This window comes from Glycine soja, chromosome 19 (genome assembly GCF_004193775.1).
Source record: "Glycine soja cultivar W05 chromosome 19, ASM419377v2, whole genome shotgun sequence".
Taxonomy (NCBI): Eukaryota; Viridiplantae; Streptophyta; class Magnoliopsida; order Fabales; family Fabaceae; genus Glycine; species Glycine soja.
The window spans coordinates 41,196,721-41,224,242 of record NC_041020.1 but is presented as its reverse complement, the minus strand read 5'-3'; the positions used below and the strand labels follow the sequence as shown (position 1 = coordinate 41,224,242).

The window sequence follows — 27,522 nt, the reverse complement described above, 5'->3', positions numbered from 1 at the left end:
TATGGTTTAAATTAATCAACTCATTTGTAAAAAAAAATTATATAAAAGGTGAGAATTTGAAAGTAGAGTTAGAAGAAAAGTGACTAAGAGAATAAATTTGCTGAATTTTAAATGTAAAGATATTTTTTTGAAAAAAAATTTAAAGAGATTTAATTAGTTTAAAAAATTAATTAATCAAAACCATTCATAATTTAAATTGAAAAGATCAAAATTTTAATAATAACTTTGTATTATGTAATAATTTTACAATAATAATATATGAAAGGTAAACAGCCTGAGCATTCTAGTTTTACTTTTCTCTTTCTGTTTCATGAAGGGTCACATAAGAAATTTTTGATAGATAATTGTTTTGATTCAGCAAAAAAAAAAGATAGATATTTTGAAATGAAGATACCAATATCCAAAATCCAAAGCTTAATCTCATTGCTTAAGATTCTTCATCTACGGTAGGATGATATGTAAAAGAATATTATTACTAAAGTATATGACATTGATATCATCTGCAACAAAAGATATTTGGCTAAATCAAACTACAAATTTGTTGTTCTATAATACTAAACGTAATCCAAAATTAGAACGTAATTCAAAATTAATTATCAATTAAATTTTGGATTAGCACCTAATAACAACAGTCGATATGTCCGAGTGGTTAAGGAGACAGACTTGAAATCTGTTGGGCTTCGCCCGCGCAGGTTCGAACCCTGCTGTCGACGATTTTTCATTTTTATATTGTTTTGATTTTTAATCAATTTGTGTGAGCTGAATAATTGAAGGTGGATTCGTAATATAGGTTATTATTTTCATATACTTCACTTTTCTTCTATCTTTCTTCATTTCTCTTCGCATTATTTATTGGAAAAATATACTTGAAAACTTCAAATGCTATTTTTTTATGAGGGAAAGGAACCTAATTAAGTCCCAAACTAAAAAACTCGGATTAAACCTAAACATCTTCAAAAAAGACAAAAAAACCCAAAAGGATAAAAAGTCAAAGTTACATCAATCAACACCTTTAAAGAAATAAAAGAAAGCATCTAATAATAAAAAAAAGATAAACCTAAACCTCATATGTTATTTAATACCTAGTGAGAGAGAAAATTATAAATATAAGTTTATAATATGATAGGAAATTCTAAACATTATTACTCTTTTTATAATAACATCCAACGCTGAATAGCTTTCCAGATGGACTTGCCTTCGGACCCATCCAGTGCATGTTGTCTTCTAAGAAGGGTTACATATACATATCACCACATTCAGTTCGGGCATTATAAAATAAACCTAATTTATGACAACAATATGGGAAACTTATATTAAATTTAAGGCTGCATGTGTATAAATTAAACTCAGGACTCTTGAGCACATGTAATAGTATAGTTTTGGGATTCTGGCCCTTGTGCTGTGTACTTGAATTAAGCTTATGCATTAATAGTATAGTTTTTGGTACTTATTTTTTAAACTTACATATAAATTAAATAAAAGTTAAAAATATTTATTAAATGCAACCATAATTTTAATAAAAAAAAATATATAAGTTTTTTAACTTTATTTTTTCATTTATGCTTTTATAATTGTACTGTTTTTTTTTTAATTTACGTATCAAGTAAATAAAAAATAAACATAATAATCAAGAACTGGAAATAGAAAATATAGATTTTCTGTTAAACTAAAAATAATGTGTAGTTAAACAGATAAATTTTCAATTTCTAAATAAATGGTTGAAAATTAAAATTATACTTATTAATTTTATTAGAAAATAATTTAATTTAACTTAAAATGAATTTTGTAAACTATAAATAGAGAATACTTTTTTTTGCCAAAGAATAATCTCAAACCAACACATTATACATATTTATTAAATAAAATTAAAATTGTATTTAAAACAGAAAATACTTAAACTTTATAACTATATTTTTTCATTTATGTCTGTAATAATTATACTTATTTTTTAAATTTACTTATCAATTAAATTAAAAGTAAGCATAATAATCATGATCTGAAAATAGAAAATATAAATTTCAATTGATAACCACAATTTTAATTGTTAAATAGAACTACAATTTTAATAAAAATAAAAAATACATAATCTTTTTTACTGTATTTTTTCATTTATGTCCTTAATAATTGTATTTAAGAATACCGACTTTAACATTTGAACCAATGATTCATTGATTTTTAACTATATATTTTATATCTATGTAAGTAAGAATTATACTTATTTTTAAATTTACTTATCAATTAATTTAAAAGTGAAATAGTAATCATGAACTGAAAATAGAAAATACAAATTTTATTTTATATTAAAAATAATGGGTAGATAGATAAATCTTCAATTTCTTTATAATGGTTGTAAATAAAAATTATACTTATTATTTTTATGATTTTTTTAATTTAACTTAAAATATATATTTTAAACTATAAAATATAATTTTTTTCCCAAAGAATCATCTTAAATCAACACATACATATTTATTAAAGAAAACTACAATGTTAATTAAAAAATTGTATATAAGTTTTTGACTATCTTCCTTATTTTATGCTTTTAATAATTATACTTACAAAATATTGAATATTCGATGCATTAGATCCACTAATGAATTAAATATTTTATATAAAACATAGATACTAAAATATGGAAATATAAATTGTAATAGTAGTAATAATAGGATAAAAGGATAATAGAACAAAAAGTATTATCATGCATAGAAAATTTCAGAAAGAACATTACCAGAAAATCACTGTTCTCTGAACAGTAAATTATTAGCACCCTAAAGTCCCGTTAGAAATGCTATGTTATAGATTCGGACACGCTTAGCTAACCTCATGAATGATGTCAACTTAGGGGTGCTCAAGCTCAACTACCAGTCTTGTAGTTTCAGCTCGAGAGGAAAAAGGTGAAAATTTAAGCAAATAATAGTGTTCATTTCAGAACAATCATTGAGGCAATGAATGAGTTCTATCTGTCCAATCCACGGAATCTCAAAGAATATTTTATCTCTGATTCATGTCATGTTAAAATGGAATTATAATGATGGTAACTTTCATTGTGGAGCTGATGATCATAAAGGAGTGTCCGTTATAAAAAATAGGTTAAATTATTGTTTTTTTTAGTTTTTTTTCTTATAGTTTGAAAGTAATTCTTTTAGTTCTTATAAGTTACATTTTAACTCTCTTTTGGTTTCTATAATTTTAAAAATGATTTTTTTAGTTCTTATAATTTATATTTTAATTATTTTTTAGTTCTTATAATTTGAGATCTTTTTAGTCTTTATGTTTTATATTTTAATTTCATTTTAGTTTTTATTATCAAAATATGAGTAATATTATTAATTACAATTAATTACAAAAATATTAACAAATAATTCATAACTAATTTATCGTAAGATAATTTGTAATAAAAAAACAATTGATAATTTATAATTAATTTGTAGCTAATTATTTTTATATTTTTTTTAGTAAGGACTAAAAGGTAATTAAAATACAAATTATAAAAACTAAAAATATTACTTTCAAACTATATGGACTAAAAAAGAATTAAAATATAAATTATAAGAAAAAAAATATTTCTAAACTATAGAGACTAAACGAGAATTAAAATATAAATTATAAGAACTAAAAAAGTCATTTTCAAACTATAAAGATTAAAAATATAAAAATCATAAAACTATAAAAATCAAATGAATAATTTAACCTAAAAAGTAATAGGCTAACTAGCTATAAAGTGGTGTAATGTCACAAAAGAGCATCAAGTATATGACTGTTAGAATGCGACCCCTATAAGCTGACGGTGAAAAAATTACTTAGTCACGATGCGGGATATGTGTTCCTTACACACGCTGGCCAGCGTCATGTTACATTGCATTTGTAACGGCAAAACGCTGGCCTCATTTTAATATAGTATAATTATATGTACCATACATGCACGTTCTCTAATAATAATGCATGTTTACCCCAGCTCATTCACAGTTTACTCTATATACCCTTTACAGAGCTGGAAGAACACCTAATTAGAGGATGAAAAAAAGATACTATATATGTATTACTCTATTCACATATCTGAAGTGTTAAAAATCATTAACATTGAATTGGACATTCATAAACAGTTAGTTAGGTTACAAGATTATAAACATATCTTAAATATTCTATATATGTATTACTCTATTCACATAGTCAAAAATTGAAACCCTTGACATATGCTTGAAGAATTCAAATTACTTTACACTTGTGTCACATTCTTAAATATTCTAGTATTGTAATGTAGTATATGAATATAAAGTGGCCTCATATAAATAGTTATAGACTTGTAGTGAAAGCAACTTCCAACGGCCAGACCGTAACTTGGTTTTAAGAATAAAAAGTTCGTCAATATGCCGAGATCTTTCTGAGCTTTGAAGACCAAATTTATGCATTTGGCATCTTATTTGATACGTCAAATCCAGCTAGACCCACATATTAGTTCATAGCAATAAATATACATTACTTTGCATAATCTTCATTTTTTAAAACAATTAATGATTTAAGTGGGTACTATTTGCCGACATTTTGACGTTGGTTTCCCCTCTTTAAAATCATTTATACTACGTTATTCAGGCAGATAAGTACCTATGAGCCTGTTGAGCCACTGATTCCAATCAACGATATGTACATTGAGACCCCTGTTCATATCTTTCTTTTTCAATCTTAATCTCATGCTTCAATATTTTCTAGTGACAGCACGTGATCTACATAACTAAATTACATTTTACATGTTACATGTTGCTGATATAACGTTTACAAACAGACCTCTTCTGTTAGTTTCATTGATGTCTTATAGTGAATGGAGGTCAAATCTTATAATGTGTCTATTTTCTTATTGTAAAATTAGCGCTGCATCTTGATGTAATGGGCAGGCCGGGGACGGTACCTCTTGTACTCCCATCTTTTAATAATTTTTTCTTCATCTAAAAAAAAGTTTAATACTCAGTCTTAGAACCTATATGTATAAGAAAAAAATTATCTTGTACTTAAATATAAATAAATTTAACTAATTTTTTTTATTTAATATTATCACTCCTAAACCATCATTTATTTAATTCTAATGTTATTTTCAATGTTTCTCTTTTATTCATGATAAAAAATTTTAATAAATAATATTTTAAAAATAATCTTATTTTTTACTTGAGATTAAAAAAATTAAATGATATCAACTAATTTTCTTTAGTGTAAAATCAATTATTTTTGTTTATATGAGCCCAAAGCAAATATTAGGCTTCAATTAACTATACAAAAGTCAAAGAGGTGAATATGTAAAAATATCATTAATTAATTAAGACAGTTAGTTTTGGTTTTAGGTGAAAGATTAGAGTGTCCTTTAATTCATTAGATTCTCACTCACGATGTGTGATTGTCATTGGTCTAAAAGAATTTTACATACAATAAAAATTGAACATTTTTTTATTGAAGATAATTATACTTGAATCAAGTAAAATTTTCTTTACAAATATTTAATATAATTATATACTAACACTTGAACTTGAGATAAATTTGAAACAACCTACGCCAGTTGATCCACTTGATATTTAATGGCTTCTTGTTTTTCTCATAGTATATCTTCTTTAAGAAAATTTTAATTGTCTTTTTCTTAAAAGATATTCTAATTAACATCGATCATATGTATTTATAATTGCTTATCTTCTTATGAAACTAAACGAGAAAAGACAAAGCCAATATTAAATGTAAAATACCGAAGAATGCAAAGTGAAGGTGATGATGAGTTGAGGCTGAGGTCCCCGCTTCAACTAACATGATGGGGTTTTATCACATAAAATCTCACTTGTCAATGTTGTCACCATTCCTAATTCTTTAGATTATTTGGAATGCTCATGGGAGAGGGGTACGTACCGGGGGTTTCAACTGTCACGTGACGTGGCGTTCCAAATAAGAATCTCTTTTCCATGGCCATAATTAAGCAGAGTTGTTGGCTCACAGTCATGTTAATTGTTATTTCTTTGTTTTTCCTTAATTGGTTTCTTGTATTGTTTCAATCAAATTAGGAAAACTAAAAGAATAAGAGTACTTTTAGCTAAAAGGCAACAACACTGAACTTTTGTACAAGTCATATACCTTATGATTGTATTCATGATTGTGCATTTTATATGCATATAAACTATATTAAGTAAACTTGTTTCCCTAGATGGCTAAGGACACTAGTGTCATTTGCTAAATAAAAACAACTGAAGGAAGCCAATTATCTTTTCCGGAGCAGTTGAGGCCTGACATTGTCAATATGGCATGTTCCAGACTTCCAGTCCCACCCATCTGTTTTTTTTTTTCAACCGAATAATAAAACTACTTTGCATTATTGATTAAACATGGAGAAAAATGTAAAATGAAATAAAATTAAGCGAGTGCCAAATGTCACCCGTTCATTTCCACGAATCCACTTTGTAGTGGTGAGCTCATTACATGCATGCCACGGACACATAGAAAGATGACACTATCACTGAAAAATAAATAGAAAAAAATCACTTAATTGAAACCCAAAAAAAAAAAAGAAAAAAATCACTTACCTTTAACAAATGGCGACGATCGTATGAGCCATCTTGTGGCAATGGCAGGTCCTTTGCATGCTTGCAAATATCAGAACCCTAGCTTCTTCAATTCACACCATTACAAGTTGCAAAATTAGAATTAGAAAAAAGTGCATTTTCAATTATCCACTAGATTTTAAATTCATTGCTGGGGTTTGATTAAATTATATATTATTATATATATAAGTAATACTTATATAAAAATATATGTATGCTAATAATATTAATTTTGAAAATTTTATCAACATATTAAATATAATTATATTAAAATTAAAAAGATAATTAATTATATTTTTAATCGAGCATATGTTGTGTTATAAAATGTTAGGCCTATTGAAATTTAAATTTGTTTATTTATTCTCTAAGTAATAATACGTGAAATGTATAAATTTTAAAAAATATTTAAATAGTCAACCGTTTAAAAACCCAATTTGATAAAGTGTTGGGAATTTAAAATGATATGATTATAGATTAATATGGAATTTTTAGATGTTTTTTATGTATAAGAATGGAAGATGAATAAAAAAAATTACAGCAATTAACACATTTGTTAAACCAACTTTTGATATGATGTTTATAAATAATAAAGACTAAGATACGAATTAAAAGTTGTCATACAAAATCAAACAAATAATTAAACCAATCGTTTCAAAACACACTCTTTAATAATTGGTTTCTAAAAATATCACATTTTGGTCTATATTATCCCCATCTATGCCACACTTGCTCACCATAAAAATAAAGAAAACATAGAACTAGTCTCTAATATCACACTCACCCATGCTTTGAAGCACAAGCGAGACTTGAAAACTCTATCTCATTTCTCCACCATGCTTAAACTCCTCAACAATAACCTCCGTCGCCTCAGCTCCCACCTCCGCTGGTCCTCACGGCGTCGTTTTAAGCCCAAGCTACGCTTCACCAAGCCCACTCTCGAACCTCACACCGAACCTTCTCCTCCTCCAACGAAACCAATACGAATCGCAACGTTCAACGCCGCATTCTTCTCCATGGCACCGGTGCTTCCCGAAGCAGACGACAAAACCACCACCTCCTCGGACGACAACATAGGACGAGCGAAGTCACCCTACGATCGACCGCGGAGCATTCTGAAACAGTCGCAGCCTCCTTTGCTGGGGAAGTCAAAGCTGAGAGTGTCCATCAACTTACCCGACAACGAGATTTCGCTGCGCCAAACGAGCTTCTCCGAACACGAGAGATCGAAATTAGGGTCGTTGTCGTGGTCGTGGAGTTTCGCCGAGGGAGGAAAAGAGAGGCAGAGAAGAACGGTGGTTGAAGTTCTGAGAGAGCTAAACGCCGACGTTTTGGGCTTGCAAGACGTGAAGGCGGAGGAAGAGAACGGGATGAAGCCTTTGTCGGATTTGGCGAGTTCTCTGGGAATGAATTACGTCTTCGCCGAAAGCTGGGCTCCTCAATACGGCAACGCCGTTTTGTCCAAGTGGCCCATTAAACGCTGGAAGCTACAGAAAATCTTTGATCACAACGATTACAGGTAATTATCTAATTACTCCATTATTATTCTTACTTGTCTCTTTATATTTATATATGTATTTATTCATAAAGAATTCCACACCTGTTTTATTGTAATATTTATTGGTTTATCATCAAAATTATTTATCACTTAATTAACATCAGTATTTCATCAAAATCTTAATTGCGTTTTGAACTTCTTCATACTTTTCTGTGGAACGACATTGCTTCCATGTCGTTTAGGCATAGCGTGGGTTTCTTTCTTGTATTTGCACTGGTATTGTTGAAAAGAAACACGCGTACCAACTATGATAATAGCTGTATGCACTATGCGGCGATGCAGAATGTCCCCACCTAAGCTTTTGTGTTGTCTGTCACCTATGCTATGCATGTATATGTTCCTTAGAGATTGACATTTTCTATCAACATTCTTCGGAACGAATTTATGGATGATATAGACTGAGACCAAATATTTAAGGGGTAATTTGATGTGGGGAAAAAAATTCTATTTAAAGGAAATTTTTTTAAAATTAGTGTGACTCTTACATTATTTTTTTTTACTTTTTTAAATATATATATTTTTTATTTTCTCTTCCACACCATCAAACCTACCCTAAATGAAGCAACATCAACATCAATGTCTACGGCTTTGCCTCTACATAAGATTTTTTACTTCACTTTCTGGATCTTGTAGAACAAATTTATTTAATACTTTGCTTAAATATATTTTTTTCCTGATAAGTTAGCATTTTTTTTTATTTTTACCTCTTTTAAGTTTATTTTTTTAATTTACTTCCTATATGTGGACTTTTTCTAATTTTAATATATTTTATTCATTTTTAATCCATCTAACTTTAAGTTTTTTCATTTTTGATTCTTATAAGATTATAATTTTTTATTTATAGTCTCCATAAATTCGTACTTACAAAGATTAAAATATAAAAAATGAAAAATTACATGAATAAAATATCTTGTAGAAATTAAAATTAAAAAGACATAAATTTACTGAAATTAAAATTAGAAAAAAAAATAAACTTACAGTAAAAAAAATAGTAACTTAAAGAAACAAAAATGTATTTAATGCTTAATACTTTTCATATTCTCGCAGTTTTTAACGCTCGTAGTCTATTTCCTTGAAAAATACAAGGTTTAATTACAATTTTAATATTTTTATTATTCCCATCTTGTAAATTTGGTTATTCTTTTTTTTCCACATTTGATCTTACCCTTTAATTATCTAATTTTTTTTCATCCGGCAATCTAACATTTAATTATAGAATATCACCTCAACATAAATGTACTGACATAACATTTTCATTAAATATTAGATGAGAAGTTAATAGATAAAATAAAATTACACAATTAAAATAATAAAAAAATAAGTTCACAAAAAAATGGAAGAACCAAATTTTCTCAAATGACGATAGTAAGAGAATACTAAAATATTTAATCGAAATTATAACCATGCTCTTGCAACAAGTTGCTCCTGTTTTTCTTTTAGGAGCAGAGACGGCTTAATAAAATAATTTTATGGTTGGTATCAGGTAAATTTGTACAATGCATTGTTCGTAAAAAATTTCATCATTTTCGAATAGCTAGATGCCTAATTTGCCTGATCTCAATTTCATAATGATTAGAAGTAAGAAATCTGTTTTACTTTACTCCGAAGGTATTTGTTGCTAATGTGACCACATGTTAAACAATGATTATGGAAATAGAAATGCAGCCTGTGAAAAGTTTAAACTTGAAAACAATTTAGCTAGAACAAATACAATAAAAGGAAATGTCTTTGGAATTTGAGGGTTAGAGAATGACTGAGCAACAAGGTTGAATGTGACAAGCAACAAATTGTAATTTTATGGCAACAGGAATGTTCTGAAGGCCACTATCGATGTACCCCAAGAAGGTGAACTCCACTTTTACTGCACCCACCTTGATCATCTTGATGAGAATTGGAGAATGAAACAGATAAATGCAATAATTCAATCTAATGATGAGCCACACATTTTAGCTGGATGCCTTAATTCGCTCAATGAATCAGATTATTCCGAAGAAAGATGGACAGATATTGTAAAGGTATATATATCCAGCAGAATCTCAATTCTTTATTTACTTTTTTATATAAAATAAAATTATTAATTTCAATCCATTGGTTCATTTGTGTCTAGTACTATGAAGAGATGGGAAAGCCAACACCGAAGGTTGAAGTGATGAAACATCTCAAGAGCAGACACTACACGGATGCTAAGGACTTTTCAGGGGAATGTGAGCCTGTTGTCATGATTGCCAAAGGACAAAGTACAACAACAATCTCTTAAGCTTTAATTTTACGAAAGTTCAATTTAACCCTTTGGCTTTTGGAATTTCAACTTTGTTCTTATACTAAGTTCTCTAAAATTAAATTATAATTATTATGCAGGTGTCCAAGGGACATGTAAGTATGGAACTAGGGTTGATTACATATTATCTTCCTCAGATTCTCCATATAAATTCGTTACTGGATCCTACTTAGTCCTTTCTTCCAAAGGGACTTCAGATCATCACATAGTGAAAGTTGATGTGGTAAAAGTAAATAGTAATCCTCAGGAAAATCTGACAAAGAAGCAGGGACAACCAAGACAGAAAGTTGCAAGAATAAAACCAAGTCCATCGAAATGTATATGGAAAACACACACTGGAGATATAGATTGAATTATTTTCTTTCCTCATTTTTTTTTATTAATGCGAATATACTTTGGAGATGGAGCAGTTAATTTTTTTCCTGCTTTCTAATTGTGTTCTGTATATTCTTCAAAAGAATTATATGAAATAAGCGTGAGATATGACAAGTTACACATTTGTTTTTTTAATTTTTGGGATTTGCTCAGACTCTTAAACTTTCAGTTGGAAAGAGAAATAGACAATACCCAAAATGATTACATTTTAGCATTTGAAATACACAATACACTTCGAAATACTTGTTTTTTTTAATCGGTTTAAAAAAACCTTAAACATTATTTATTACGGGACGAAGAAAATATTATTGTGGCTCCCACAAAAATATTGTGTATTTCCCTATCCAATTAGAAAGAATCAGACTCAAAATATTACAAGATGAGAAATATTAGTAACATATTTTCACTCATTCTTTTAAATACACATCCTCTTGATTGAAATTTCTTAAAAATTATAAAAAATTGTGTGATTCATCTTATTTAATGACTCCATGAAATGATTTTGTAATTTTTAAAAAATTTCAATCCATTAAATGTGTTAAGGATAATGTTAAAGAATGTGTTTCTAACACTTATTTTATAAGATTTATGTAAAAAAAATACATTCTAAATATTTGAGCTCATTAATTATTTACAAATATATGCATTGTAATATACATTTAGAGAGAAAAATAGAATTAAAAAAAGAGTTTAAAGCTTGTGTATTATCGGTATAAAATAATTTTATATTATTACTTAGTCACAAATCACTATTTAAATTATTTTAATATAATTATTTTAAAAATTCACAAATTTATTATACATATAAATTATGATTAGATGATTGTATAAAATCTTTTCATTGTATAATTTTTTTTAAAAAAAAAACGAGAGGATAATAAATAATATAATATAATAAAAAAAAGACTTAATCGTACTGTTGATCTTTTAGATATTATAATCATATGATTTTAATCTTTCATATTTTCATTATATCACTTTGATTTTTCAAGTATCACAAATATGAATGATTTTAATACCTTAAATTTCAATTATGTGCATTGAAGCTTAGGCATCAATTTTGCGATTTTAATTTTCAAGAGTATTTTAATTGTGTGATATTTGTTTCCAAAAATTAATTCCAATCACACCATTCCTCTTAATCTCTCACCTACTAAACAAGGGGTTAATGAAAATATGAAATGTTTAAAGTGATAGGAGTAAAATATTGATGTATCATTCCTCATTTGAGCCATCATTCATGCATGCAGATCGTACCAAAGAAGCCGGAAGATGATGCGGGTTAGAGAAAAACAGAGACTCCAATCCCAAGAAGTTGGGGCCATTGCGGTTCCTGTCATGTAATGTAAGGATTCACATTTCATGGTTCACTTGGATATATGAACAACCTTTTCACCTTTGACTAATTGTCAACACTTAACACAGTAAATTTCTTACTAGTAGTATAGGTTAAATATTTTCATAATTAATTTAAACATTAGGATGATTTTTAGTCGTCGTTATATTTGAATTAATTATTCTTGAATAAAAAACATTAACGGTGTTAATGTGACATTGATGATAAAATCATTTTAAATTCCTTCACAATAAAAAATTAAAACAAAATTTTTAAAACATAAAATATCATAATAAAAAATATATAAAAATATAATGGATGAAATTTATTATTATCTTTGGACCGAAATATATACAAAAAAATTATGTTTAATGGTAAAATATAAGTAAATTTTAATCAAATCTCTTATGTTTAATGATATTATCTTTAAAATAATTTTTATTTTATTAGAATTTTATTTTTAATAATTTTTTTTGTCCTAAATATAATTAAATGTAAGAGTACGTTAGAAAATGAATTGATTTTTTTATTAAGACTGCTAACATTAAATAATATTAACTATTTTTTAGTTAAAGTGAATTAATTTTTTGAAAATATTTCAGGCGGAAGGAAATAATATATTTTAGCCATAATTTTATCCGAAGGGTGATCTAATATTTATTCTAGTTTTGAACTTGCAAGTAATACTAACGCGTCAGATTTTGCATCTATCTTTATGATCCTTGGCGTGATACACATAGTATTAGAAGAACACAAAATCTCCTTGTAATACTGTTTGTTCCCTTCTGTTCAAAGTCAAAACTCGATGCAGAAACTTGAACCAACACCACCAGTGCACTTTCTACAATCCTTCAAGAAGGATCCTCTTCTTCATCTTCATCCATCAACTTTCACACGTGTCGTGCCCTTGTCTTCCTATCAATACTACGTTGACTACATTAACCAGATGACCCTTTTCTCTCCGTTGACCCTCTCTGCTACTCACTAAATCCCTCTCTATCTTCGATCGTTGTTGTTTCTCCTTGCAAATCACACACATCATCATCATTTATCCCTCACTGTTTCACACTGCTCAAACCATCATCTTGTAACAAATACTTAACTATGGTTATAGGCTTGACATTCTTGCAATTGGAGATCTTTCTAAGAAACACGGGCATCTCCATTTATGTCACACGCATTTTTTATATCCACACATTCAGACACTTTCAACATTTCTTATAGCTATTTTATTGACCTAAACACTTAGTTATCATCTTTATATAATTAATACACTTAAAAACATAAAAAGGTTGGTTTTAAAAAAATAAATATACCATCAATTTAAATATTTTATTATATATTACTTATATTTTATTTGATTAAAATTTCTCAATTTATTTGATGTTTCTATCTAATATTTTAGATATTAGTTGTGTTGAAACGTCCGTATCCGTAGTATCGTATCTTGTACTCATAACTCTCTTCATCTGATAGAATGATCGGTTAGATTCACTCTAAGCAAAAATCGATTGAAAAAGTCAAGCAACAACATGTAGCTTTGGATTTTTCAAGCTTGAACGCCAAATCAGACATTATCTCATGGTTTTTTATCCCTGAAAATTGTGGGATGTAGATGATAAGTTATTGGTTTTTGATTTGATAAAATATATCTGTTTTTATTCTTAATTTTAAAAAAGGGAATTGTTTGAAATATACCCTCAAGCACATTTTTAGGACACAATTTTTATTATTAGTTGAAATTTATAAATAAAAAAATAGAAAAGTGAGCCCACTTAATATTTAATGAATTTCACTCTTGATTTTGTGGTTTCTAATAAATTTTAATTTTCACCCAAAAAATAAATTTTAACCAATAATAAGAAATTGATTAGAAAAAAATGTATTTCAAAATATGTTGGTAACTCTTTCAAAAAAATGTCAATTTATCACTTTATTTCATGATTTGAATAAAAACTCATTTTTCATATTTTCTATACAAACTTTTAAAATTAAAAAATGGCATTTTTGTAATTAAAAACAGAAAATGTTTATTCACAAAGATTCAATAATTTTCTCATGCTGAACACACAAACTTGAGAGATTCACCATCGAACATTTCTTGCAACAAGGTTTCTTTTGTTATTGTACGTTTTATTAATGCTTTTCGGGCACTTAAATTTGATTGACATAATTGATGTCTTAATTTGCTTCCTCAGCTCGGGAACAAGCTCAAGCACCATGAAACCGAAATTGATCCCCTACTTTGATTCAAGCCTTTCCAAGGCTGCCTCCTTCATTGGTCACAGAGGAAGTGTTGCTGTTCGTCAAAGGTGAACCAATCAAATAAACTTTCATTTCAGCCAAAATTTGAAGGATATATTATGTTTGTTCAACAAGATGAGTTTTAAATTTAAACTCTTGCAGGCTATTTCCTCCAAGGCCAGAAGTGAGCAAGATCCTATGGTTTCTCTATGCTGAGAACATTACTACCACTAAATGTGGCTTGAAAGTCATGACTGCCTCTACATACCCTTTGCAAAGTGGTAATGCTACCCCTCAACAACTTGCAACCTTTTCCAGTCCCCTAGAAGTGATTCTTGGAACTCATGTTGAGCATCAAATGTACTGCCACCTTCTATATGGCCTTAGGAATCTTGACCTTATAGATGGAATTACAACCCCTTATGCCATAGGCTTGATTAAAGCATTTGGTTTTCTGGAGTCCAAGTGGGAGCGGATATGTGATGATCTTGACCATTGATTTCCATGTAATGAAATTTCTGAGGGGGCAATGAGGAAAGCTGTGACTAAGACAGTTGGTGGACCTCAGCCAGAATAGGCAAATAGAATAAGGTTAATTTGTGAAGGTAACGACTGGGGTGGAATTGTGTATAGATTGTGACCAAACATTCGTTATATTAGGAATGTTACCACTGGAAGCATGAAGCAGTACTACCAAAAGCTCAAGTACTATGCAGGAGAGGTACCTATTTTAGGAGGAGATTACTTTGCTTCAGAGTACTGTGTTGTCTTAAATTTAGACATAATGCAACCCTCCGAGACAACACGGTTTGTGATGCTTCCAACTTTTGCCTACTTGAGTTTCTTCCATTTAACATGAAAGAGGACAAAGATGTTAGCAAGGGAACTATGGACTATAGCAGTGTAGAGGTTGGGAAGATGTATGAAGTGGTTGTTACTACTTACCGAGGATATTACCGATACCGTATGGGCGATATAGTGAGAGTTGTTGGTTTCTACAACTCACCTCCACTAGTAGAGTATGTGATGAGAGCACCTAAAAATCCTGCCGAGATTGTGACTGAGAAGGACTTGATTTCAGCAGTTGAAAATTTTCAACTCGCACTTAGAGGTGCTATGAGAATTGAGATTGTTTAGTTTGCAAGTTTCTTGGACCAGGAATCAATGCCGAAGCAGTTGAAGGTATTTGTGGAAGTTCAAGAGGAATCTAATTTCCTGGACGATAAGCTAGAGGAATCAGTTAAAGTTTTGAGAAGTTGTATCTCTTCTCTCTCGAGTGGCTTGGGAGCTATATACAAAGTGCAGAGGGATAAAGGTCAACTAAGGAACTTACTGATATTCATCATAAGGCCTGGAGCTTTTGATCAGTTATCAGAATTAGCCATTAAGAATGGAACATCAGCTAGTCAATATAAACCACCCAAGATCATAAGGAATCATGAAGTTGTCAAACTCTTGGAAAAATTAGCCTTTGTGACAGTATTATTCGATGGCTAATAATACATAGTGAAGGGAATGAATTTCTACCTATACCTCTATCTCCACCCTCTGAAATTCAACTCTTCTGTGGAATGTCGATTTCAATCTTATTACAAAAAGATACTTATAGTAGAAAGATTAGTTATTTGGATGACAACTGACAAATTAATGCATGTTTTCAAGAGGTTAACTAGACATTACATTTATGGAAGCTTTGATATTCTTTATCAAACTGCTGCAAGGAAGAAAAAATTACATTTGTTGTTTTGGTGGTTTAGTTTACCTTGTAAATCAATTACTTATAAATCAGATAATTTCAATAAATGTAAGATTTTCGAATGCTATAACATATTTTTCTTTTCTTTGCAGAGCTGAAATGTAACCACAAATTTTACATTGCTCCCTGGTGTATATTTTATGAATCATTGACATTAAGAAAAACCGATGTGAATTATAAACCTTGAGAACATATTTAATCATCAATACAGAAGAAAAACTACGACAAATAATAAGGATAGTGATGATTCAATCACGAAACTGCTGTCAGTTTTTTCTTTTTCTTTTTCCACTGTCCATTGTTCTGCAAATTACAAAACTCCTGCTTCCTATGAGTTAATGTCTGCTTGTAATTGTTCCAAGCTTTTCCCCTTGGTTTCTGGCACCGCAACAATTATAAACAATATAGCCAGTGCATTAATTGCTGCATAAAGGATGAAGGTACCTGCAAACCATACACAAGTGAATTTACTGGCTGTACATTACTGAACTTCAATCTTCTACTATTATTCCCAAGTGGTAAACCAATTAACATATAATAGTGGTGATTGTTACACCTTTAAATAAAATAAAACTGAAAGCCATGACTTGTATTTGTTTACCATAGGAGCTCCAGCTCATGAAGAAGTTGAAAGTATAGGAACATAACCATGCACCAAACCAGTTCACTAATGTGGCCACACTTCCTGCCAGCCCTTTAATATTGACAGGAAATATCTGTAACCAAAGGTAGTATTTGAGTAAGTCTTGCTGATTGCCAGATTCCGATAATAGATATCAGGTTTTATAAGTGGAGAATTTGCATGCTGAGTTTGGCATATTAACATGCACAAATATCTTGTCCCCAAATCCAGAAAAATAAAAGTAATTACATTTATTGGGGGGTGATCAACATTTGTTAGTTCTTAAGGGCAATTGTTATTCTAGAAATTCCATACTCTGTTTAAGTTGTATCTCTTGTGCTTATCCTAGTGGCATTAAAACTTGAAATAAGAGAAAGGAGGGGAGGCAAGTACCTCAGACATCACAACCCAAGGAATTGCTCCCATTCCTATTGAAAATGATCCTATGTAGACCTAATATCACCAAAAGAAAGAGTAATGTCACATGGAGGATGAGTTCATATTTCTGAGACCCATCCAATAATATAGCATTGAGAATGAAATAGTATGGTCATACCAGTATGCCAGTTACGGCAAGTGCTGGGACTGCCTCAACACCAACCTCGTGAACCTATTTCACATAAGGATATCACTTTCACATAATTATCAGGATTAAAAACCGGAAACTATAGGGTTCACAGTTAGGATGTGCCTTGAGATAGAATGCAACTGCTACAAATGTGCATCCTGCGACCAATCCCGATCCGGATAACTACAATGAAACCAAGAAAGAACAATAAGAATATTACGAAAGGGATCTTCATAAACTAATGAAACTTTGAAGATAAACTGTTTTGTGCTTTGAATTTACTAGAAGAAGGGGCTTCCTGCCAGCTTTATCTATTAAGGCTGCTCCAAGACCTGTGATCACAATCTGCAAAAGAAAAAATCATGATCAGTTGGTATGGAGAAAACAAATATCGGATTTTACAAGAACTAGTGATCTAGTTGAAATTAAGAACCTGAAGGCAGGCATATGTAATAGTCCCGATGGTCGGAGAAAATCCTGACATAAGATCCACAAATATTCATTGCTAAAAAATAAAAATTTGAATGCTTCATGAAGTTTATTCAACTTTTGAACATACTTCAAGGGTAAGTGTGGCTGTGAGGTATAGGTTATATGGAAATGGTGACGTGGAAGACACTATGATGCTGTCATAGACTTGGAAAGCAGACTTTGAACCAAATGCATTGTTATGATTACAATGATTCTGTTGGAGTACAAATGTGAATGAAGTTAAACAACAGATTCTCATAAGTACCTGCTAGTTCAAAAATACTGCTGGTATAAAAGCAAATTCCATTGATTCCCCCAAACTGCTGGCAGACCATAAGGCCTATTCCAATCTGGTCATTGATATATAAAAATTAGTTATCAGCTGGCCTTTACGGTGCACTTGCTTAGGTTCATGAAAAATGGAAAGATGAAAATTTTGAATGAAAGTCGCTTCAAATTTGCTTAATAAAAAAAAAAAACAAACACACACACACACACAAGGTAGAAAATAAACTTCCATCATCTTCTTTCTTGGTTGAAAATGACTTTTTACTCCTTTTTTTTGCCCCTATACCTAGTCAACCAAAAACATCCTTAGAGCATCTTTAGGGCACGGTCTGTCTCTACTACTGGATCTTGGCAAGAACCCACTCCAAGATCCTGCACTAAAGATGCTCTTAAAGAAAGTCGGTGATATTTTAGTGGCATTATCTGAAAGGAAAAAGAAAGCAGCTTTCAATCAAATTTTGGAACAGAGGGAAGTATAGTTACAGTGACTGAGCGCAAATATCTTCTATGAAACAATTCCAGCAGCCTGGATTTTGGGAGCCGCTCCAAAGTAGTTATATAATCCTGTGTAGCAGTGACAGATACACCCACTTAATCACAGATGCTTTGTCTTTAATAACATTGCGCTTCAAAACAAAGTCACAGAATTATATCTAAATTTAACAGTATAGGAACCTGAATTTCCTCTGCCTCCTCAGATATATCAGCATCGTTGCCACGAAGTATTTGCAGTGCTGCCACAAAATCTTTTTCACGTCCTCTCTTTGCCTACAACCATTGTTTGGTTTGTACTCTTGATGTTATGAAAACTGCTGCATAGTGTCCTCTTACAAGCACATGAACATGTAAATTAATTTCTTACCAGCCATCTAGGAGACTCCGGAATGAAAAACAGACCCAAAAGCAATACAGCAGTGGGAATGAGGCCTGCAATACACACTTACCTGGTAAGTACTCTAGCAAAGTATTATTAAATTTCTAATTTCATAAATTTTCTGTTCTGAGTGCCTATAAGACTCACCAATTATAGCTAAAACCCTCCATGAAAACACGTTTCCAATTGTGAATGACACTGACACCGCAGCCGTGATCATGAACTGCAAAGGGAAATGAAAACAAAACTTAGAGGTCTTTGTTAACTTTGTTGCTACTGTATAGTACAGATTCAATCAGTTTGCTACGAAGACATGCACACGCACATATATACGGACTCCAATGATTCCAAAGTTACAATCATTGTTTAATAAATCTACCTGATTTAAGGTAGTCAGGGTCCCTCGAAGTTCTTTTGGTGCAATTTCTGCTACAAAGACAGGAACCTTGTACAATCCATCACATATATGGTAAAGGTTTAATAATTTGAACATGTAAGTGTCTTAAACAAAATTTTGAGCATCAGGTGGTTTTTTGGAGAGTAGAACTATAACCAACCACATATGAAAAAACTCCCATTCCATATCCTGTTGATAGCCTCCCAATGTCCAAATACACTGGGCCCTGTATAAAAGAAGAAGAAAAAAGTCTTGTTGGCTTATAATCCATGGAGAACAGTTATGGCAAAAACATGGTACAAGTTGTGGTAAGAACCTCAGCAAAGTAAATAACTAGCCACCCTGCGACACAGAAAGCACTTGACACTCTCATTGCCTGTATATAATCCAAAATCAACCTTTTCACACATTGGATACCCCAAATAAAAATAATTAACTAGTTAATCCCAAACAAGCATCATAATTTCTCTGAATTTACCCCTTTCCGTCCAATAAAATCGGCTATAGGCCCACTTGTTATTGCGCCAACCATTGCACCAAAAGTCAAGATGGATCCAAACAAGGAGTACTGCATACAATCAATACACAAAAAGGAAAAGAAAATTAGATAAAATCCGGGATAGTTTGCAAGCACAGGCATCAAAATCCATTAAGTAAAGGGTATATGTTATATGTGTACATAACAATAACAAGTTTCTAGTTTGCAACTAAAGAATTTCCCAAACAATTTCTTTGAAGCCAATCAATCTTTCTGTGAAAGATTTCAGATTTTAGATCACTAGCATGTTTTTAAGTTATAATCAGCTGAGACTTATACTTTCAGAAAATTTTATTAATTTCTTGCTAAGCTTTCCTTATTCTTATCGATCCTTGGTCATCTTTAAGTTTAATGAAAGACTAGCTGCCAAGGTTCAACTGTCTATTGAGCATTTTCAATTTATTTCCCATGATTTCACTGATCCTAAAGGGTGAATAACAACTGACTTACCTCTGCCAAAGACAGACTAAAATCCTTCCTGATAGCATCTTGAGTGGGAGATGAATATCCCGCCTGAAAACGCACAAATAATCATTCCACAGAGAAACATACAAGTCAATTAAACTAGCATATTTCTGTTCTGATTTCTGAGTGTTCTCAGATTTTTTTTTCATTTGTCTTGTACAGCAGGCCACAAAAAGTGCTTGTTTTTGTGGATTTCAACTTTACAACACCCTCTTTACTGGGAATAAGGAATGTTGTTTGTGTTACACAAAGTTCAACTATACACTAAACACTTACACAAGCTCCAAATTCATAAGAACCACACACTGCAACGAATGTAGTAAAGTAAACCATCCATGGATGCCCTTTGCTTGCACGGACCACCAGTGGCTCTCTGACTCCTTTCTGCATGCCTTCCTCCACATCTTCTTTGATCGCCATGTTCGCTTCAATGCGTAATCAATCACTAGTTCCTTGGAATATATAATATTGATGGTGTATGTATAGGGGGGAAAATGCAAGTAAGCATGCTGTTATGGAAATGCGGGATATATATATATATATATATATATATATATATATATATATATATATATATATATATATATTTACAGCAAGTAGTACACCACACAAAGCTGGCACTAATATGGCAGTATTATCTTAAACTACTCAATCTAGATCTCATGTTTTTGGATGGACGTGGAAGTTGCACTTACAGATCGAACTTATGGACACAACAATGTACAAAGTTCATTATAAAAAAATTGGAAAGTTATATCTTGAAGATGTTTCTCTCTTGCCACAATAATTGCGTGAGCGTCTTCAACTTCCTATTTATCTCCAAGGCTTGGTGACTGTGAAAAGACGCTATGACTTACCTAATGAACTCAATCCGTTCATGAGAGGTAAAAATGAAATGTCTCAATATCAATTCATGACAAGTGTTGATGCGACATGATTGTGAATTAAGGTTTGGCAAGTGATAGTTTAAACTCTAATAAAGTTTTGCGTTTCCACGTCAGTATCCCCGTTGAAATATCTCAAAATTAAGTAAACTTACCTCTCTGAAATTGTGATGCATTATAACTTTAGTTTTCAGAATTAACGAAATTAAAGAGTCCATGAGACTGTAGTATGTCATTCACGTTAATCCAGCGGCTAAGTTCTTATCAGAAATGCCCATGCAGTACACTCCATATGACAAGTGAACAGTCTAGTCAACATGAATTAAATTAAAGTGAATTACATCTCGGCAGTAGTTAGGGATGGGTGAAGGGAGAAGGAAGGGAAGAGAGGTCGCGAGTTCGAATTTCCCAATTGATATTTCAAACAAAACTAATAAACTAACAAATTAACATTTGTCAATAAAAAAACATCTTGGCATTAATTATAATAAACCACAATTTTAGTATCTGAAGACTGAAACTATAACATGGTGTCTCTTTAATTAGTACTTAAAATTAACTGAAAAAAAGAAGAAAAATAACTCTCTTTAAAGAAAAAGTGAATTTCATGGACATGTAAACATTGGCCTAATTTCCCCTTACCACCAACAATGGGTACCTTACTCTTCACATTGTTCCTTCTCATCTACTATGCCCTTATTTAAACCAAAGGAGAAGACATGAGTTTTGTGAGCTCACCAGTACTATGGATGGGGTTTAGAGAATAAAGAAAAGATTAGTCATTTCAAGTTCTTATAGAATAAGTACAAATGATATCTAAGATAATACTAAATGAGTGTGTATGATAGAATGCATGGAAGAGAGAACAAAGTGGAGAAGAAAAGCTCACATAGTAACTAGACATGATGTCTAAGAACTAAGAGAGTTACATACCATTTTCCATGTAAGACTTTTTCCCAAACCAGATTAGCAAATATGAAGTAAAGACCGTAGAATTTGGTATTCTGCCAAAACACCCAAAATCAATAGTCCCAACAAGTTACTTTCTATACGCCTAAACATGTTTTTTTTTACTTTGTTCCCAGTGACACACTTCACAAGGCTTAAGAAGTAAGAAAAAATAATAGGATAGAAACTTGCATGAATTTAATGCTAGGATAGGAATCGAAATGTTCATGGGCATTCACACTTCAACACTTCAAGCCTAAAAGCACCCACACTTTTTGCTCAAAATGCCCATTGTGACACTAACATTCGATGGTTAATAATATGTAATACGTGAATGGTATGAATTTCTACCAATAACTCTATCCCCATCCTCTGTCTACTGAGAATTATCGATTTCAATCCGATTACATAATGATACGAGTAATTGAAAAATTAGTTGTTTGGATGACAAGTTTATGCATGTTTTCAAGAGGTTAATAAGCATTTCATTTAGGGAAGCTTGATATTCTTTATCAAACTGCTATAAGGAAGAAAAAAAAAAGCATTCTACATTAATTGTTGTGGTGGTTAGCCTTGTAAATTAACTACTTGTAAGCCATATCATTGCAATAAATTTGACCTCTTAATCTCTTATTTTTTTAATGCTAGTATTTTTTTTCTCTTTACGGAGCTAAAATGCAACTGCAAATTTTAAATTAATGACTGGAGTACATTTCATGAATTATTGACATTAAGACAACCAATGTAAATTATAAACCTTGAGAAAAAAAATTCAATCAACAGTACACAAGCAAACCTACGACAAATAATGTGGCTAGTGATGATTTAATCATCAAACTGCCTTGGTTTTTTCTTTCTTTTTCCACCGTACATTGTTCTGCAAATCACAAAACTCCTGCTTCCTATGAGTTAATGGCTGCTTGTAATTGTTCCTAGCTTTTACCCTTGGTTTCTGGCACAGCAACAATTATAAATAATATAGCCAGTGCATTAATTGCTGCATAAAAGATGAAGGTACCTGCAAATCGTACACAAGTAAATTTACTAGTTATACATGTTTCCTCAACTTCAATCTTTACGATTATTCCCAAGTGGTAAACCAATTATCGTATAATGATGATGATCATTACACCATTAATTGAGATAAAACTGAAAAACATGACTTGTATTTATTTACCAGCTCATGAGGAAGTTGAAAGTATGGGAGCATAACCATGCAACAAACCAGTTCGTTAATGTGGCCACACTTCCTGCCAGCCCTTTAATATTGACAGGAAATATCTGTAACCAATGGTAATATTTGAGTAAGTTTTATGCCTCTTTGGTAAAAATAAGCCTTGCTGATTCTGATAACAGAGATCAGATCAGGTTTTATAAGTGTAAATTTTCATTTTGTATATGTTTAATTAATTAATTTGCGTCTCTTCTCGTGCTTATCTTAGTCTAGTACAAAAGGTCCCAATAAGTGCTTCTATTTTGGATTTCAACTGTACAACATCCTCTTTACTGGGAATGGGGAATGTTAGGTACTTATGTTACACAAAGTTCAACTACAAACTAAACACTTACACTAGCCCCAAATTCATAAGAACCACAAACTGCAACAAATGTACTAAAGTAAACCATCCATGGATGCCCTTTGCTTGCATGGTGGTTCTGTTCCTCCACAAGTGGCTGGCTCTCTGATTCCGTTCTGTGTGCCACCCTCCACATCTTCTTTGATCGCCATGTTCACTTCTATGCGTTATCAATTACTAGTTCAGTTCCTTGGTTTATGTAATGTTGATGGTGTATGCATAGTAAAAAAAAACGACCAAAACGCAAGTAAGCATGCTCTTATGGAAACAAGTGAACTTTTTTCCTCTTATAAACATGAGGGATCAATGTTACTACTACAGCTTTAAGTGTCCCATACAAAACTAGCACTTATATGGCGTTATTATCTTCAATAGTTGTGCTAAACTAGAATCTAGATCTCATGTTATTGGATGGACGTGGGAGTAGCACTTACCCGTCAAAATTATGGACACAATAGTGTACTAATTTGGAAAATTGTGTCCTGACATTCTATGTCTTGGGACAATCATTGTTTGGTTTCAGAGTCTTCAACTTCCTATTTATCTCCAAGGTTTGGTGACCATGAAAGAGGATATGACTTACGCGATGAACTCCATTATTTCATTCATGAGAGGTAAAAAAATGTCTCAATCTCAATTCATGATGACAAGTGTCGATGCGACGTGACAGTGAATTACGGTTCGGCATGTTATAAATTAAATTCTATAGTTTTTGTGGGTCCATGTCGGTATCTCTTTTAAAATATCTCAAATTCTCACAAAAACTATATTCATAAATTTGTAAATTGCAATTTATTAATGGATTAAATATTTTTTTTTCTTTAAAACATGAAAATTGTTACTTGTAGTCCGAAACACAAACGTCTTACATTTTTAAGTCTTTTAATTATGAATGATTAGTTCTAATAGTGAAATATGTGCCCGCAATCAGCAAAACCTTTTTTTTCTTGTTTGTGAATACAATCAGCAAAATTTGATCATACCATAGTCTTCTGCCATTAAATACCCTGAAAACAACCATATTTTGTACACCCCTTTTGGGCTTTGCAATAGAAAACGCTTCAGGAAACATTCAATCTACAATCTAAATGTACAAATTAGTTGTTCTTACACTACTAGCCAATTGAAGACAATCTAATTTCTCCAATTTCTATCTGTGCTAACAGTGACCCCAAGCTTCCTTTGTTAAAATAGGAAGTGTGGTGTGACTTTCAAATGTTTGTGCTGCTAACTTTTTGGATCAGCTCTGCAGTCCCTAGTTACTACTGACTGATTTCTCATCAACATCAATCCTCCCAGCAATAGAAGAGATTGGCTGTTCCAATTCTTCTGTCTCCAGCATTTTAACAACCTGATCCATTGTTGGCCTAGCATATAATTGTGGATGACAACATAGTACAGCAACCAACACATACTTCTCAAGAACTTCAATTGGACCAAGTTCTGGCATACCATCTTCAATAACATCCAAAGCTTTACCATTCCTAACCAATGACCAAGCAAAGTCAGTGAGTGCAGAGGGTTGGCCATCATTGTCCACATGAAGAGCCTTTTTCCCACTTAAGAGCTCAAGAAGCACAACACCAAAACTGAAAACATCACTTCTCTCTGTCAACTGTCCATACAAGGCATACTCAGGAGCAACATAGCCCTTAGTTCCAGCCACTCTAGTGCTCATATGAGTCATTCCCTCAGGATTAAACTTTGCTAATCCAAAATCCGCAACCTTGGCTTCAAAATTGTGGTCCAGAAGTATGTTACTAGATTTAATATCCCTATGGATGATGGAAGGTTGAGCTCCATAGTGCAAATAAGCCAACCCCCTAGCGGTCCCGAAAGCAATCTTTTGACGAATTGACCAACTGAGTTTCTTCTTGGCAGAACCAAATAAATGATCACAAAGACTCCCATTTTCCATCAAATCAGTGACAATAATCCTCTGGTGACCCTCTAAATTAGTTGTGGCAGTGCAATAACCTCTGAGGGCAACAAGGTTCACATGCCTAACACTTGCAATTACCTCAACCTCATGAGTGAAGCTAGCATCCCCAGCAACAGAACAATTCTTGAATCTCTTCAATGCAACTCGAGTCCCATCAAAAAGCACCCCTTTATAAACATTCCCATAACCCCCCTTCCCAATTATGTTGTCACCGGCGAAATTCCTACTAGCCTTTTTAATCTCATCAAAAGTGAACCTAATCAAAGTGGTACTTTGGTTCAAAGAATCAAACCCAGAATCCAACCCAGAACCCAAACCCATCTCAATTTTACCAATATCTTTTTTCTTCTGCTTTTGCTTGAATCTAAAGTAAGCCCATAAAGCACCAAAGACCAACAAAAAAAAGGCCAACACAGAAAAAACCACAACAGGAATGTTTCGACGCTTACCACTGGAAACCGAAGAGGAAAAACCGAAGTTGAACAAACAGTTGGCGGTGCCGGAGTCCTGCGGATCGGAGAAGGAAGCAGCATAGATAGAAGCAATGGCCTTGCAATCAACGAGTTCCCCAGTGGACGGTTCCGTGAGAAAAGAATCCAACTTGGACAAAGTTTTATTGCATTGAGAACAAGCTAAGGAACTCTTAAGAGATTGGTTACAAGTGCTCCACACGGGTTTAAGAGCCGAGTTTGGAAGAGAATTTTCGAACTGGGATTTGGTGGTGATGTTGTTGCAGGAGAGGGAAATGGAAGAGGAAGGGAGGTTGCAGGAGGAGCGAATGTCGTATTGGTTGATGGAAGATTGGAGAGTGTTCCAGCACGAGAAGGAAGAACTAGAAGGAGGGAAGAAGAAACCGGTGCGGTGGAGGTAATCGGATTGGAGAACACGAATGGTTTGGAGAATGTAACGACAGCGCGTGGCGGAGTCGACGGAGGAGGAGGGTCTTGAACGGAGGAGGGTGGTGTTGAGGAGACATGATGTGACAGAGAGGGAGAGGGTTGGGAGAGTGAGGAAGATGGTGGCTAGGAACACAAAGAGTGGCATTTGGAATTTGAGTTTGTGACTGTGATCCAACACTGGATTTGTAATATGAGAACATGTTATCTTTAATGATGTTTTTTTTGTTTGTTGCTTTTTTAGTATGATGAGGTTGTCTTCAAATTAAAATTGTTGAAAGGAAAAAGTTTCAAAAACCAAATGACCCCTCCCCCATAATTCTTTCGGATTGTCTGACACATTAAAAAAAAAGAATGGATAAGTTCCTAAAAATAAAATAAAAAATAAAAACTATAACACATTATAAGAAAGGGTCAAATATTAATTAAGATAAAAGATAATAATACCTTATCTATCTGATATTCAACATTCAGACAAACTAAAAAAATGTTAAATTAATTTTTAGTTTTTGATTCATTATTTAGTTTCGATTTTTTTAACTTTTTTTAGTTTAATTTGATTTTTAAATTTTGTTAATTTGATTATATATTTTGTGACATTTAAAATTATAAAATACAGTTTAAATTACCATAGAGTGTAATTGTTGACTCAATTTCATCAAATTAAATTGATTTTAAAAATTAAAAAATTAAATTGAATCCAAAAATAATTAGATGAATAAATGGAATCTAAAAAATAAATTAAAGTAAAAAAAAAACTAATTTAACTAAAAAAATGTAAGTATAATTAGATTTATGATATGAAAAGAAAAGAGAAAAATAAAAATTATTAGTTGAATGTTGAAAATAAATAATAATTTTCTATATTATTTTTGTTAAAATATGATTTGTTTGTAACTCCTATTGTCCCACCACTAAAAGAAAATTTGACCCCACGTGAGA

General features: G+C 31.6%; 3 protein-coding genes and 1 non-coding gene across 4 annotated transcripts; 2 read left to right on the top strand and 2 right to left on the bottom strand.

The window, feature by feature from the left end:
• The first annotated feature begins 631 nt into the window (after positions 1 to 631).
• Positions 632 to 713, top strand: TRNAS-UGA. Its single transcript has one exon. It is a non-coding gene; the product is annotated as a tRNA-Ser (tRNA).
• A 6,565-nt stretch (positions 714 to 7,278) lies between these two features.
• On the top strand, positions 7,279 to 10,909 carry LOC114400599. The gene is made up of 4 exons (XM_028363121.1): positions 7,279 to 8,082; positions 9,929 to 10,136; positions 10,229 to 10,358; positions 10,480 to 10,909. The coding sequence occupies exons 1-4, from the start codon at positions 7,400 to 7,402 to the stop codon at positions 10,749 to 10,751; spliced, it is 1,293 nt and encodes a 430-aa protein (XP_028218922.1). The 5' UTR covers positions 7,279 to 7,399; the 3' UTR covers positions 10,752 to 10,909.
• Positions 10,910 to 16,172: 5,263 nt separating this feature from the next.
• Positions 16,173 to 20,852, bottom strand: LOC114400598 (sugar transporter ERD6-like 7). The gene is made up of 18 exons (XM_028363120.1): positions 20,610 to 20,852; positions 20,319 to 20,381; positions 19,809 to 19,898; positions 19,647 to 19,706; positions 19,491 to 19,556; positions 19,313 to 19,378; positions 19,081 to 19,156; positions 18,922 to 18,986; positions 18,735 to 18,827; positions 18,543 to 18,623; positions 18,037 to 18,121; positions 17,734 to 17,777; positions 17,583 to 17,645; positions 17,424 to 17,483; positions 17,289 to 17,342; positions 17,126 to 17,185; positions 16,712 to 16,826; positions 16,173 to 16,554 (listed from the first exon to the last, which is right to left on the bottom strand). The coding sequence occupies exons 1-18, from the start codon at positions 20,751 to 20,753 to the stop codon at positions 16,439 to 16,441; spliced, it is 1,401 nt and encodes a 466-aa protein (XP_028218921.1). The 5' UTR covers positions 20,754 to 20,852; the 3' UTR covers positions 16,173 to 16,438.
• Positions 20,853 to 24,654: 3,802 nt separating this feature from the next.
• Positions 24,655 to 26,834, bottom strand: LOC114400597 (probable LRR receptor-like serine/threonine-protein kinase RKF3). Its single transcript, XM_028363119.1, has one exon. The coding sequence runs from the start codon at positions 26,726 to 26,728 to the stop codon at positions 24,998 to 25,000; it is 1,731 nt and encodes a 576-aa protein (XP_028218920.1). The 5' UTR covers positions 26,729 to 26,834; the 3' UTR covers positions 24,655 to 24,997.
• Positions 26,835 to 27,522: the final 688 nt, after the last annotated feature.

Bases quoted from the DNA above. Each gene is read 5' to 3' on its own strand.
- LOC114400599 (XM_028363121.1), top strand. From the start codon at position 7,400: ATGCTTAAACTCCTCAACAATAACCTCCGTCGCCTCAGCTCCCACCTC. The intron at 10,137-10,228 runs GTATATATATCC...ATTTGTGTCTAG, and splicing joins GATGGACAGATATTGTAAAG to TACTATGAAGAGATGGGAAA. The intron at 10,359-10,479 runs GTACAACAACAA...ATTATTATGCAG, and splicing joins CATGATTGCCAAAGGACAAA to GTGTCCAAGGGACATGTAAG.
- LOC114400598 (XM_028363120.1), bottom strand. From the start codon at position 20,753: ATGGCGATCAAAGAAGATGTGGAGGAAGGCATGCAGAAAGGAGTCAGA. The intron at 17,484-17,582 runs GTAAATTCAAAG...GTTTCATTGTAG, and splicing joins GCAGGAAGCCCCTTCTTCTA to TTATCCGGATCGGGATTGGT. The intron at 17,343-17,423 runs GCACATCCTAAC...TATGTGAAATAG, and splicing joins CAGTTGCATTCTATCTCAAG to GTTCACGAGGTTGGTGTTGA.
- LOC114400597 (XM_028363119.1), bottom strand. From the start codon at position 26,728: ATGCCACTCTTTGTGTTCCTAGCCACCATCTTCCTCACTCTCCCAACC.